Consider the following 12,836-nt stretch of genomic DNA (forward strand, 5'->3'; position numbering starts at 1 on the left):
TTTTGGAGGCACTTCTCTCCCCGCCCCCGCCAAGGTGATAACTTACTGAATGGTTAATTCTGAAGACCATCCAGGCTGGTTTTGTTTTTCTTTTAGGCTGGGGCAAGGAGTATAAGAGAATGTGTTCTTATGGAGTTGCTCGTGGTAAGTTTTGACCTTTGCTATGAAATCTCGAGTGCTTACTGGGGTTTGTATAGGCTGCATCTATCTTTCATGCAGTGTCTGGTGCTTGGAAAAATAATGGTTAATATTAACATAAGGCCATAACTCCACAGATATGTGTATATATATTTTTTTCCTACTACCACTTTTTTAGTATAAGTACTTGTGATTATACCGGTACTTCAGATAATGTGCTATTTCACTTAAGAACAAAGAAATCAATTCATTATAAAATATAAGTGTCTGTAAAGGTAAATCTCCTGTCTTATGTGTTGCAGAACACAGATTTTTCCCTGTGTTATTTTCTTCTTAGAACATTGAACACAGGAGGATTTGTGCATTCTTTCTTGATTTGTCCATGCTTATCTTTTGGGTATGAAGCAGTGTGGGTATGGTGGCATATGTACTGTTGTATGCAGGAGTACATTTTTGGCTAAATTTGTGCTGTATTTCAGACCCATATGGAGGAGCCTTGTTTCAATTTCCTGCGAACTAAAGAAACACTTGGGTAAGCTCATTGTCAGGAGGTATAGCTCCTTTCATCTGTTTCTTCCTCAGTGATTAGTCCCATATACCTTGTTGCTATGGAAACTGTTTCTGTGTGTAGTTCTCTGAATAGCATGGCTGAAAGTACAGAGTAATACACTCCAAACACACACACCGCATCCGCACAGGGTATTTCTGTCACAGCTGCTTGATTAATTTATCTAGGTCTACAGATGGGTCCATTTCCTACCTTTGGTTGCACATAAGTAGAGCCTGGGGTGGTTTCCTCGCTGTATRTATTTGCATTATGCACAGTCTGAATGTAGGCCAGTCTTTGTATTTTAAATATTTTTCCTTTTCTAATTTAGTTGCTTTGGTACCCTGTATATTACAGTTACAAAAACAAACCTTCAATAACTGAYAACATGCCTGAGGAGAGAGAGTTGTATATTGTGGATGTCCACATAAGCTGCAGTGTTTAAGATATCAATGTTGTTGATCGAATTTGGTTTCTAAATCAGACTTAAGAATGTAACAGCCCCAACCAGTCTGTGCATTTTAACCTGCAAGGAGTATGCCGTGGCTCAGCTGTGGTATTCATTGACTGTAAATGCCTAAAACAAAGTTTCACCTGAGTCGGTGGGAGCCCAACTTGAACCATTTGTGTTCCATTTCATATTTTCTTACATTAAATTTACAGGAATTCTCGGAAAATCATTGTCTAGTCTGTTTATAAAATGTTATAACAAAGTTGCAAAAGTGATTAGCTGGATTTAGAAAAGGCAATGCCCCTTGGCATTTAAATTTGTGTTTGTTAGCTTCCCAGGAATCTCTGATAATGGCATCCTTACTGCAACTTTGGGTCTGAGTGTTGGTACTATTTTGATTTTGTTGTTATGGCTTATGGACACGAAGTGTTTTGTGCTCATGGAATTTTTCCTCCTCCTGTCTTTCATATAAGCTACCATGTGTACCCTGCCTGCAGAAATAATTCTGGAATCATTGGATTCTCCATTACTGTAACAACACAAGCAACAAAAAATAAGTAAGTCTTACTAATTTAAGTTCCTAAGAATGGTTTGACTTACAGTGTTTCCAGCTTTGAGGTTTAGAGCTAGTACGTGCAGATCTGCACATGCCTGGATTTGGTATTTGTTACTGGAATTCATAGAATTTGTTTTTCAGTCTTTAGAAGTGAAAATGGTGCCTGTGCTTCAATGTGTTTTGTAATGGTAACATTGAATAGGTTGTTAGCGCCTTTCCTTTTTTTCCATTTTGTAAACAAATGCTCTTTTTTGCAAGACCATTATCCTTATTTTTTTTTGTTTGTCTCTATTTTTAAAGASTATAATATTGACAATAGAGAACAGATCTGTGTGAATAACCCAACTTCCCAACACATCTATTTTGAAATTATTAAGCTATTGATATATTTTTCAGACTTCTTATTTTATTTTAGCACTGTTAATACCTAAGTAACTTTGTATGTTTCTTTTGGGGTGATGATACTTCTCTTTGCTTTGAAGACTGCTACTGTTTCACATGAAGAAGAGTTTCACATGACTGTCTGAATAGAAGAGCAGTAGATAAACTTCAGAATCTTTTTCACTGACAGCGATTGATGTTGCTATGGTTAAAAATGCTGTGTGGACAGAGTGACTTTACTAGATATTGTCTTTAAGGCACCTTTGAGAAGGGTGCTCCAAAAGAACCATAGAAGACAGCTGAGAGGAAGAGGAGAGCCAGGCACAGGCATAGAAGTGGTAATGCAACACTTAATTGCAGCCTAGAGATAAAGGTTTTTGATCGGGTGTTGCCTGAAGAGGCTTAGAACTGTGAGAATTTTCCTGTTGTTAACTGAAGGAATGCAGAAAACCCCAGTTTGATATAGGAGAATTTTGAATATGAAAGGTAAATGCGTTGTCTTTAGTTTCCTTTCTTCTTTTGTCATCTTTCAGTTCTGAATTTGTTGACAAGAAAATAGAAGAATTTCTTTTGCACTTTGAGGAAAAATTGAAGCTTTTAACTGAAGATACATTCCGTGCTCAGGTAATTGGAAAGAAGCAGCCTAGAATACCTCCAAGGAGTGGCAGTGTTTGTTTTTGATGTATTGAAAAACAAAGCAGGCAGCYTGCTGGGAGAAGAAAGGAAAGTGATACAGTTTCTGTCCCCGTTTTTGTTTTGTGACCTTAGCTGGGCAGCAGAGAAGCAGTTTTTGAGACTTGTCTCGTAACTGAGTAGAGGATATTTCTTTCTTTTATGAATTTCAATGCTGCCTTTCCTACAGTGCAAAGCAGTATTGGGTTCAGAGGGTATGTTCTGCTTGTTTAGGTATCTCAACAGATGACAGTGAATTGGGATTTAAGACCGTTGCCACAGCTTATGACACCATTCATTGCAGTAAACGTTACTGCTGATTGTTTTTAATACATCTGACCTGCAGTCTAACTCGTACTTCTTTTCCAGGGTCCTTGGCTTTGTAGGAGGAGTTAATATTTATTAATACTCTGTAGGAGTAATTAAATAATTAAATAATTAAAAATTTATTAATTAATATTTATTAATACTCTGTAGGAGTATTAATAAAAATAAATTTTTACAGGTCAGTGCCCTGATCAATATTAAAGAATGTGAAGATTGTTTTCTTGGCGAAGAAGTGGACAGAAATTGGAATGAAGTGATGAGTCAGCAATATCTTTTTGACAGACTTGCCTGTGAGGTAAGGAATTTAATTTGAAATTAACTCAGTCACATTCTTACATCTTATTAGCCCTATAGTTTTAAAAAGCATAGTGAAATTCTGATGCATTTAAATTAGAGATAACTTCCTATTGTCTTCAGAGGGACCCTTATGTTATCTGAATAAATACACTTTTTGAATAAAAATCATATTATTTCAATAAGTGGCTGAAACAAAATAGAATGATTAATCACATTTTAAAAAGAATAAGCATATAAACCGTTCTTCTGAGTGGGTCCTTCAGGTTTTGAAGGCAGTGTATTTTTGTTGTTTGTTCTTCAAAATGAATGGTGTCTATTCTCAGAATTGGAGGAAACTCAATTTAGTTCACTTTATGAGCACTGGCTCTGGCATTATGCTTATGTTTGGTGCCGGAGTTCATAAATTTGAGAAAATCAGGCTTGCAAAGGTGTTTAAATTGGCCCTTAATATTACTAATCAGTTTCTTTCTAAAATATTAGTTCAGTATTTGAGAACTCATGAAATGTACTTTTGTGGATTTAGATTGAAGCATTAAAATCATTTACAAAAGCAGACCTGGTTGAATGGCTCCAGACTCTCAGAGGAAATTATAGAAAGATACTGAGTATACATGTAAGTAAATCTGTAGCCAGTACTCTGTTTGAATATTTTCCTATACATCTTYCCTAAAAAGTAGTAATAATAATTTGTGTGAGTAAATTCCAGGTCCTCACCCTTTCTTCCTACCCATGTCCTGTAACCTACGCATTAAGTGAACTCCTATGAAAAATGTACAAAACTTTAGAATTCAGAAATGCAACAGTTGAATGCTGCAGTAAAAATATCCCTGACACTGCCAGCCTCTGAACTGCCACTGCTTGTACTTAAAAACATAACTTAGGAACACTAAGTTGTATGRAATTCTGTAGTAGTATTCATCCTGTAGTTTTCAACAATGGGAACAATCTCATCAGTTTGAGTCATCTGGATTGTATGTTAGGCATATAGTTAAGCCGCTTCTGTCATGAGCGGAGAGAGACTCAGCCAGAGACAACTACTTTCATTTTCTGATGTGGAAAATGAAATACTACCTGAAAATATGTCCACTGAAAAGAAAGGGAGCYTAGGCTACTAAATGTGAATTCTGAGTCCTAATGAATTTGAGTCATGTTTTACTAAACTGTTTTATAAAATATATTTAAAGCTTATTTTGGATTTTTTTACTATCCTCTTATTGTTTTTATGGTCTTTGAATTTCCAGGTTGTTGGGTATGGCGAGCAGGAACAGGACTCAGAGTTTGCAGCTGTCTTAGATGTGCAGAATGCAGTGCTTGGTGAACTCCCTCAGCTAACTTTCTTACCTCCTTCCTCTTACATGAAAAATACAGCCTTCATCAGACACATCAGTGATTTCACATTAACCCTGAACCTTCTCCCTTACCATAAAATATTAAAATGAGTTTTAGCTCTTCTTCTGTGCCCTGCAGTCTTGTTTAAGTAATTTACAATTTGAGGACGTACCAGGTCATTTACATTCGGTAATGGCATTTGTATTGTCTGTGAATTTGGGTAAGTTCATTCTTCATTGTTGTAAAGATTAAGGAGTAGAGGAATGAAATGTATGTAATTCTGTGATGTCCAGTATGGCTCCACATGGAACYAGATCTGCTTTGGAGGTGCACGAACTGTTTGTCCATATAATCAACATAACCAATTATCAGTTATTATAAAGTATTTTTAATACCGTTTCTGTGCATTCTGTAGTGAAATAACAAAGCGTGATTAAGAAAAAGAGAACAAATATAAGAAATGATTAATCTGATGCTCAGAACTGTCATTCTAGATAAGACTAACATCCATCTACCCCATCTCCTATCAGAGAACAGGTAATGAGTGCTTAGGAAAGAGTTCAAGAACAGTGAGTATATGGAGTAGCCTCGTTTTACTGTGTGCACAAATCTCAAATGTTTAGTTTAGATGCTTTATGAACCAGAAGTTACATCTGAAATGTTTCCTAACYAGAGAGAGACCTCTTCTTTTTGAATTTGAGTTACTCCCTTAAAAAATATTGTATGCAGCTAACCCTCACAAGATATTGTTGCAGTGGGTTCCACAGTTGATGTATTCTGTGAAAATGGATGTGTTTATGTGTACTTTGAACTTGCTACCTGAGCAAATACTATTGCATGCCTCTAAGTTCTTGTATTGTGAGGAATGGCAAAAAATTATTCTCTAGTGCTTTCTTTGCATAGTGATGATTTAAACTTTATGTACTGTATAGCCTCCCAGTTTTTTTTTTCTGTGCTGAAGCCTTGGAAAAATTTAAAAAGTCTCTAGATTGTTTTTGTTTTCCTTCTCAGTATCCTTTGTAGTTCATCAGGCCTTTTATGAGATGGGAAGATAAAAGTTGCATGCAAAATTAGAATACATTTCACCATCAGTTTCCTATACAGGAACATCGTAATAGATTCTGCTAACCTCACCTACTCTTTATTGGGCTTTCAACTTCTGATGTGTTGTATAAATATGTGTTGTGTAAATTTCCRGTCTATTCTGTCAGCTTGTCATTATTTCTGGAGGTCTAAAACTTGTATTAGCCTTTTTAAGAAAATTGCTGTCATCAAACTCATGCATTACATTCCATGTATGTATTGCTTATCTTCAAAGCATTATCGTGAGGTGTTCTCTTAGTTTAGGTCTTAGTTATGCCTGTGCCTTATTGGCAAACTATATTCAGAGTTTTTTTCTCTCTTTTTTTTTTTTTTTGTTTGATTGTAATGTTTGATTGTAAGACTTTCTCTTATTCTTTAAGTATAATGGTTTAAATTAAATGAATATATATTTGTTCAGCTTAGTTGCCCTGAATGAATATATGCATAAATGCTCCAGTTGGAACTAATTAATTTCTGAACTAGAAGACTCAGCAGATAAAAACCCCTGAAYTGGGTCATTTACAATATCTGTTAGTTGGCCAAGAACTGTGACTATAAACCTCTGCTTTTCCACCCAAACGTGCAGCCTTTAGGGCTACAGAAATGAAGCAAGGTGCAGGTAAGGAAAGAATTTATCAAGTCGCCCTTCTGTTTGCTGTAATTTTATATAATCTATCGACTTTGCTAGGGGTAAGGTCTGTCAAAATATCAGGGAGATTTGCTTCTTACGTTATCAGAACTTCTGGCTTATTTATTAGGATGGCTGCCTTGTCATGGCAATGTTTGCAGTGGTTTCCTTAGTAGTGAGGACTGTGCTTGACCGTGGCAGCTACTGTGAACTCAGAGCTGCACATTCGTGTTTAGCTGYGCAGGATCTGGTTCCGGGCAACTTGTGTCTCTGTCGGGGAGCCTGTGGCCATGGCTCCTACAAGTGAAAGGAAATGCTGTGGCTCAGTGGTTGTCTCAGAGGTTCGTCTCCTGACCGAGGAGCAACAAGCCCGGTAACCGATCTGCTAGGTAAGTCTCTGTCACCCCTATGCTGAAGAATGTCAACCCCATTTTCTTTGACAGCAACTTGAAAATGTTAATGTGAAGGCACAAATCTGTGCTTCTTTGTGCTTTGACTAGGAAGACTAATGCATGTCTGTCCTCCAGCTCCACCACCACTGTAGCAAATTAGTGTTTATTCTTTATGTGCAAGAGCTTAGACAGGTCTGCCTTTAGCCTTGGACAAGCTGGCACAGAACTCGAGAGCTCTGGTTTACCCCACATTTACCCWTTTTCACTTTATGTGATGGCTTGGATATGCTTGCTGCTAGAAGATTCTCAGCGGCAGGGAATGCTCAGAGGTCCCGTTCTTCTGCAGTGTGAACCAGGTGTAGCTTCACAGTTTGGGTCTAACTAACATTGGCTTACTGTGGTGACTGTTACTTTTTCTACCTCAACCAAGTCCCCTGGTAGCCAGCTTATGAGTCAGCAGCAGGAGGGGCTGGTGGTTTTTTTCCAAGTGACCAAAGTGACCAGAAAGGTCCTTGATAAGTGACCCAAGTTCCGTGGCGACCTCTAAATGCCATCTTCAAAAACCTGGCACCCAGTATATTGCAATGCTTCTGTGGTCACCTCTAATGGCAGCTACTTTTCAGTATATTTGCGATGGTCCCCCTTTTATTTTCATAACCTGGATTCTGTGCCAGCCAGCAACACACTTGTTTTCTCTGCTTCCCCTCACCCAACTGCCTAATAGTTTTTCTTTAAGTCTCAATGTCAGTGGTTGTCTCCTGTTAACAAGCCCTATTCTTTCAGAAGGAAAAAGAACTCCCCAAACTTCTTCGAGGCGCACGCTGCCACAGTCATTGAAATGACCCTTTGCAAATTACTTCTGGAAGGCACAGCTGCACATTGGAGCCCCAGTTTTGTCATCAGGATATTCCACACCCAAGTTGAGTGCTGCTGGAAGCGACTTGGGTAAGCTGGGCTCTAGCCATGCCTTCCTCAACCAGTGTGCTGTTCCCGGGGCAGCCGAGGTCAGTGCAGACTCTTACACTGTGTTCCTGCCGTATGGCTACAGTGTTTTGGAAGAGAGGCCAGCAGGGCTTGCAAAGTGTGTGTCTGCATGCCTGGTGTGGTGAACTAGTCACAGGCCACCCAGCATGATAATGCACAGTTGGATGATAATGAATCTAAAAGGTGACCCTCGCTATGAGTTGAAATTAGACATATAAAATTCACTTACACACATGTATGACTGCAAAGAGAGAAGGTAGCTGGTGTCATGACTGTGTTTGTTAAATGTGCATCAACTGTGTGTGGTGGTGGGGAGGGGAGATAGTTTATAAAGAAAGATCTACCCCTCCTATGCATGTCAGGAAATTATCCCTCCTGAGGTCATGCTATCTTTGTTTCCCATCTATGATTTTATTTTTACAACAGACAGGGAGGAGGGAGCTAGCTAACTGCACTATTAGTACTTGCTTAAAAATTGGCAATTTTAACATTGACTTTTTAACGTTACTCATTGTACTGTCTAGTAAATCAAATCTTTTTTTGGCTTAATTTCTATAAAAGAACTGGACTGTTATTATGTGAAAAAAGTTAAGTGTGCCTGTTGTGATTCCAAGAATAGCAGCGGACCTGTTCTTTTTGGGGGTGACAAAAGGGTGCATATTTGTCTGGAACACCTGTTTTTCAGCATCAGTAAATGTGGTTCACCAAAAGCCGTTTAAAAGAAAATAAGTAGTTTGCCAAGTATTGGTTAAATATCCTGACATACTGTAGGATTAAAAATGGTACCATTTGATAGTATGTATCATGTCATTTTGAGACAAAAATGTTCTCACAGTGGTTAAGGACCAATGTAATTGTAATGCTGGAGTTTTTCCTTGCTTATTCCTTTTAGTTACATCATAGCTCTTATTGTGCAGCACAGATAAATACAGGGAACCAGGGGCTATTGCCCTTGTGATGTGAAGATGATGTAAAGCTAAGTGGCAGAGGAAGATGATTCAGAAGAGATTAGTCTGTTCATTTGCATGTTGAATATGAAATATTGCAGTGTTGCCATTGTGATGCTGCAGATGCTGAATACAGATTGAAACTGTAAAGGGGCGCAGCACAGAAACACACCCCAATCCTGTTTTGGCTTTGGACAATCACAAGAGAAGGAAACCTAAAATATGATAGWGTGTGAGCTCTAGGACAGCATTAAAGTACTATAAAGCAATTAGTTCAGTAGGCCCAGATAAAAAAAATTTAATCTTTCTATAGAAACAGTGCACTGTTTTACAAATGTATTCATTTGGTTTYCAGTAATCCTTATTTATGTAAGTACAGCAAATGTTACAGAGAGCAGATCCCTCCCCCGCCCGCCCTAGTCCTTTTATCCGTAACATAAAAACTGAAACACAAAAGGCACCAAGCAAGAACATACTCTAACAGAACTTCAATATGACAAGACAGAGATCAGAAATGATTACAATGTTAAATATCACCCTAACAATCTGAACCGTTATTTAAAATAATTAATTTCTTAAAAAACAAATTTGGTGTTTGACTTTTCAGTAGTTATAAATCTGTAAAGTTTGAAATCAACACTGCACATTGAATTCATTTACAATGTTTGAAAAAAAACCTGCAACCTTTTATACATGATTTTTACAGGGGTATATGTGTGTGCGTGTGTGTCTTTTAAAAAAGTATCAAAAGTGTAGAACTTTCAAATATATTTACATTCTTCTGTTAGTTACAGTATTATCACATACAGCCTTTTCTCATTTTTTTTCTCTCATGCACACAGTGCATGGATTCTTACAAGAAACAGAGCTTTATACCTTAAAACAATAACTGGTATCTCAATCACTTTTTTCACTGCCTTAAAATCTAAAATTTGAATAGAAGGATGCTTGATTATTTATCTATTGCCTATATAGGTCTTGGAGTGAATAATTTGAGGGTATGTATTATTGCCATAATGCATACTATGTAGCTCTTTAGATACTGTTCCTTATTTTAGTGAGGAATCAGTTTCTATCTCTCATTACAGTGTGACTTCTGCCTTTAAAAAAGACCTTGCGACTGAACTGCTTGTGTTCACTTGGGTATGGCTATTTACTTCCACAGCCTCAAGATCAGATTCAGAGACCATTAAAAGTAAATTTCCTTTATCACTGAATTTGGATTAGGATCTTGAAAGAAGAAAGAACTGTGGGATTTCCAAAATTTGCAGTGAAAGCTGGCCTGGCCCCACAGTCGCTCTGGCCTCACCACAGCTAACTGGGACACAGAGAAGGACAGAAAGCAGCGCCAAGAAATCAGTGAGCTGCTGCCGACTGGGCTAAGTGAAAAACACTGACCTGGAGCTAGCCCCACTTTTGTGACAACACACCTCCTGATGAAGAGGTACATTGGCTTTTATATATATATTTATATATATATATATAGGACACAAAACTGAACTAGCATCCTTTATCCCAATTTACACTCCTCCAGAACACTCTCTGGGGGACTAAAAGGAAACAGGCAGTAGTTGTACGGAAGGGAAAAACTTGTCGAGTAATAGAGATGTTATTCTGCCTCTCTCTTTCCTCAATCAGTATTTCTGAGTCATCTCTGAGCACAAACGTTACATTCCGTAACAGACGGAGACTGTAATGAGCTCTGCCAATAAATGAGTATGTACTAAGAATTCCCTGACTCCCTGCTGCTGCAGAAACCAACGGGATTATGTGAACTATTTTCGTCTTCATTATGCTTTGTTCACTCTAATTATATTTCGAGAAATAACACATAGTTTGCACACCTTTGTTGCCTTGAGAGAGAATGGTTTAACAACATTGTGTTATTGAATACTGGCAGGAGAGAGAAACAGTTTGGGAACGCTAGGGAAGTGGCATTGATCATGCACATATCAAATGTGGTCCCCTCTGCGCTTCCTGGGCATTATTTTTTTTTTCAACGCATTCCTTAACTTCCTGGCCTCATGCTCTGATGTATGTCAGTCTGGAATGAGGCAAGTTTCTCCATTTGCATTCATGGGGACGAGTCTTACTGAGCCTCAGTGAATTCCATGTGTGGTGAATTGAGATACTCAGTAGCATCTCCTAAGCTGGGACTCAGAAAGAATAATAAGAAGAGGGCCAGTAGGGAAGGAGTCAACTTGTGTTACTGTGTGTTTGTTTCTTCTTGATGAGCCATATGAGAATGCTCACTCTGCATGAAAAACACAGGACYGATTCTTTGCTTCTACTAACTCTAAGTTATTTTGAGAGGTGTGAGACTCTTGCTGCAGAAAAGCATTTGGATTTACATCTAGAAAACAAGCAAACAAAATACCCTAAACCAAATTTGTGTCAATCTGTAGAAAGTAGGAAAACAACAACAAAAAATAACAGTCACTGTAGGAGTTTCTCCTTGCTAAAATATTATACCCAATAGCTTTTCAACTGAAAGCACTGGAGAGAAAGATGGAAGACTGGAAAATGAAAAAGCAGCTCCTAGAAGAGAGTTTTAAAAACCAGAGTTCTGTTTGTTATGGGAGTGCTTCATTTACCAGCTACCCCCAAAGTACAGCTGTTTCTTTCTTACTGTCTTAGATTTCAAAGCAAACTTTTCAAACCTCCTGTAGAAATTCAATTATCCCTAATTTTCATAAATTTAGGCTAGTATTTTTAAAATATATGTATATATTTATATTATATATATATTTATATGCCTATATATCTATCTAGCCTAGATAGATATATGCACAGATAATCTATGCACAGCAAGCCAAACATACAAAAAATAAATACTCTCACCCCTCTACTATATTTACAGAACAGATTTTATAATCCAGGTTTTGTTAATAAATATTTCTAAACTGCCTGTACAGAAKTTCTTTTACTTATGTTGATGGATAGCCACAAAGCATATTCAACATATTTACAAAGTCTCTATAAATATAGTCTTAAAATAAAGCAGTAGCTACTGAACCTTCAGCCTGGCTGGTTATGTACATTGAGTTAGTAGCTCAGCAGTTGCTTATTCACTATCACAAATGGGTAGTGCAACAAGTTAAAATGTGTATAAAAGATTATACATACAAAACTCTCACATCCTTTGGATGTTTGCAGTTCATTATAACTTTGTGGTTACCCTTCAGCAACATAAATAATAATTAAAAAGAAAAAAGCAAGTTCTATGATCCAAAGCAAATATTTTCAGTGCATTCTGTGCAGAGCAGCAGCTTCATCCTCAGGGCAACCCATCGTCTTCTAGGCTTAATGCYACACGCTGTGGAGGAAGAAAAGCGCATTCAAGGATAGATTCTATAACTTATGAATTTTGATGCATTAGAACCAAGTTATGATACTGTTGCTAACTTTATTCCTGATTTAAAAAAAAAAATCTTATTGCTGACCCTAGTGTAAAAGCGACAGAAATCCCTTTTATGCACTGATTTCCCTCCCCCTCCTCCCCAATGGGATTAACACAATCTTTCCAACACTTATTGCACATGTATGTTATACGGATAGATGAAGTTTGTTTCTTGTAGGGGATGACATCTTCTCCAAGATGATCCTTAGTAGGGTTTTCACATAATATAAGAAACTATCTAAAGTGCTTGCCCTTCTGCGGAAAATCTAGTGCCCTCATGAAGCTATGTGCTCTCTTCTCAAAATACACAGCAGCTACTGCTGCCAAATGCTTCCTCTCAGCAGGGCTACTTCCCTAGAGCCCAGGAAGCTTCCTGAGAGGCAGGCTGCTGCCTAGAACAGCTTCTCTTTACTGGTGCAGGCTCTGATGCGTACATGGGACTCGCTATCAGAATGGTTTTTTACTACTTGTAATGCTTCATCTTGTCAAGGCAACTTTCCTTAGCTCCTTACAGAATCTCATTCAGTCCTCCCTGTGGGGCCTCTGGCTCTTACTGGCACTGCTATATTATAACAGCAAGATGTCTTCTCCCAGGATTTTAGAAAAACCCAAGTTATCTTTAAAATAGTCGAGGAACTGGTAGCAATCTAAGCAAAGGAACATGGAGCCCAGTAGAGGATAAGAAACCACCTGTTACATATTGA

The 12,836-nt window shown here is 37.8% G+C and overlaps 1 protein-coding gene and 1 long non-coding RNA gene across 2 annotated transcripts in view; both read left to right on the forward strand.

The window, feature by feature from the left end:
- The window catches only part of LOC112959889 (nardilysin-like), a 29,724-nt gene extending 23,830 nt beyond the window's left edge, over positions 1-5,894 (forward strand). Inside the window, exons 25-31 of the mRNA XM_026054030.1 lie at positions 97-144; positions 618-670; positions 1,610-1,693; positions 2,607-2,697; positions 3,251-3,367; positions 3,893-3,982; positions 4,611-5,894. Coding sequence (XP_025909815.1) covers positions 97-144; positions 618-670; positions 1,610-1,693; positions 2,607-2,697; positions 3,251-3,367; positions 3,893-3,982; positions 4,611-4,808 — 681 coding nt within the window. The 3' untranslated portion in view covers positions 4,809-5,894. The remainder of the gene's footprint in view (positions 1-96; positions 145-617; positions 671-1,609; positions 1,694-2,606; positions 2,698-3,250; positions 3,368-3,892; positions 3,983-4,610) is intronic.
- An 825-nt stretch (positions 5,895-6,719) lies between these two features.
- Positions 6,720-7,663, forward strand: LOC112943280. The gene is made up of 2 exons (XR_003248542.1): positions 6,720-6,798; positions 7,585-7,663. It is a non-coding gene; the product is annotated as an uncharacterized LOC112943280 (long non-coding RNA).
- Positions 7,664-12,836: the final 5,173 nt, after the last annotated feature.

The sequence above is a fragment of the Nothoprocta perdicaria genome, unplaced genomic scaffold (assembly GCF_003342845.1).
Source record: "Nothoprocta perdicaria isolate Ctin4 unplaced genomic scaffold, notPer1 scaffold_0, whole genome shotgun sequence".
Taxonomy (NCBI): Eukaryota; Metazoa; Chordata; class Aves; order Tinamiformes; family Tinamidae; genus Nothoprocta; species Nothoprocta perdicaria.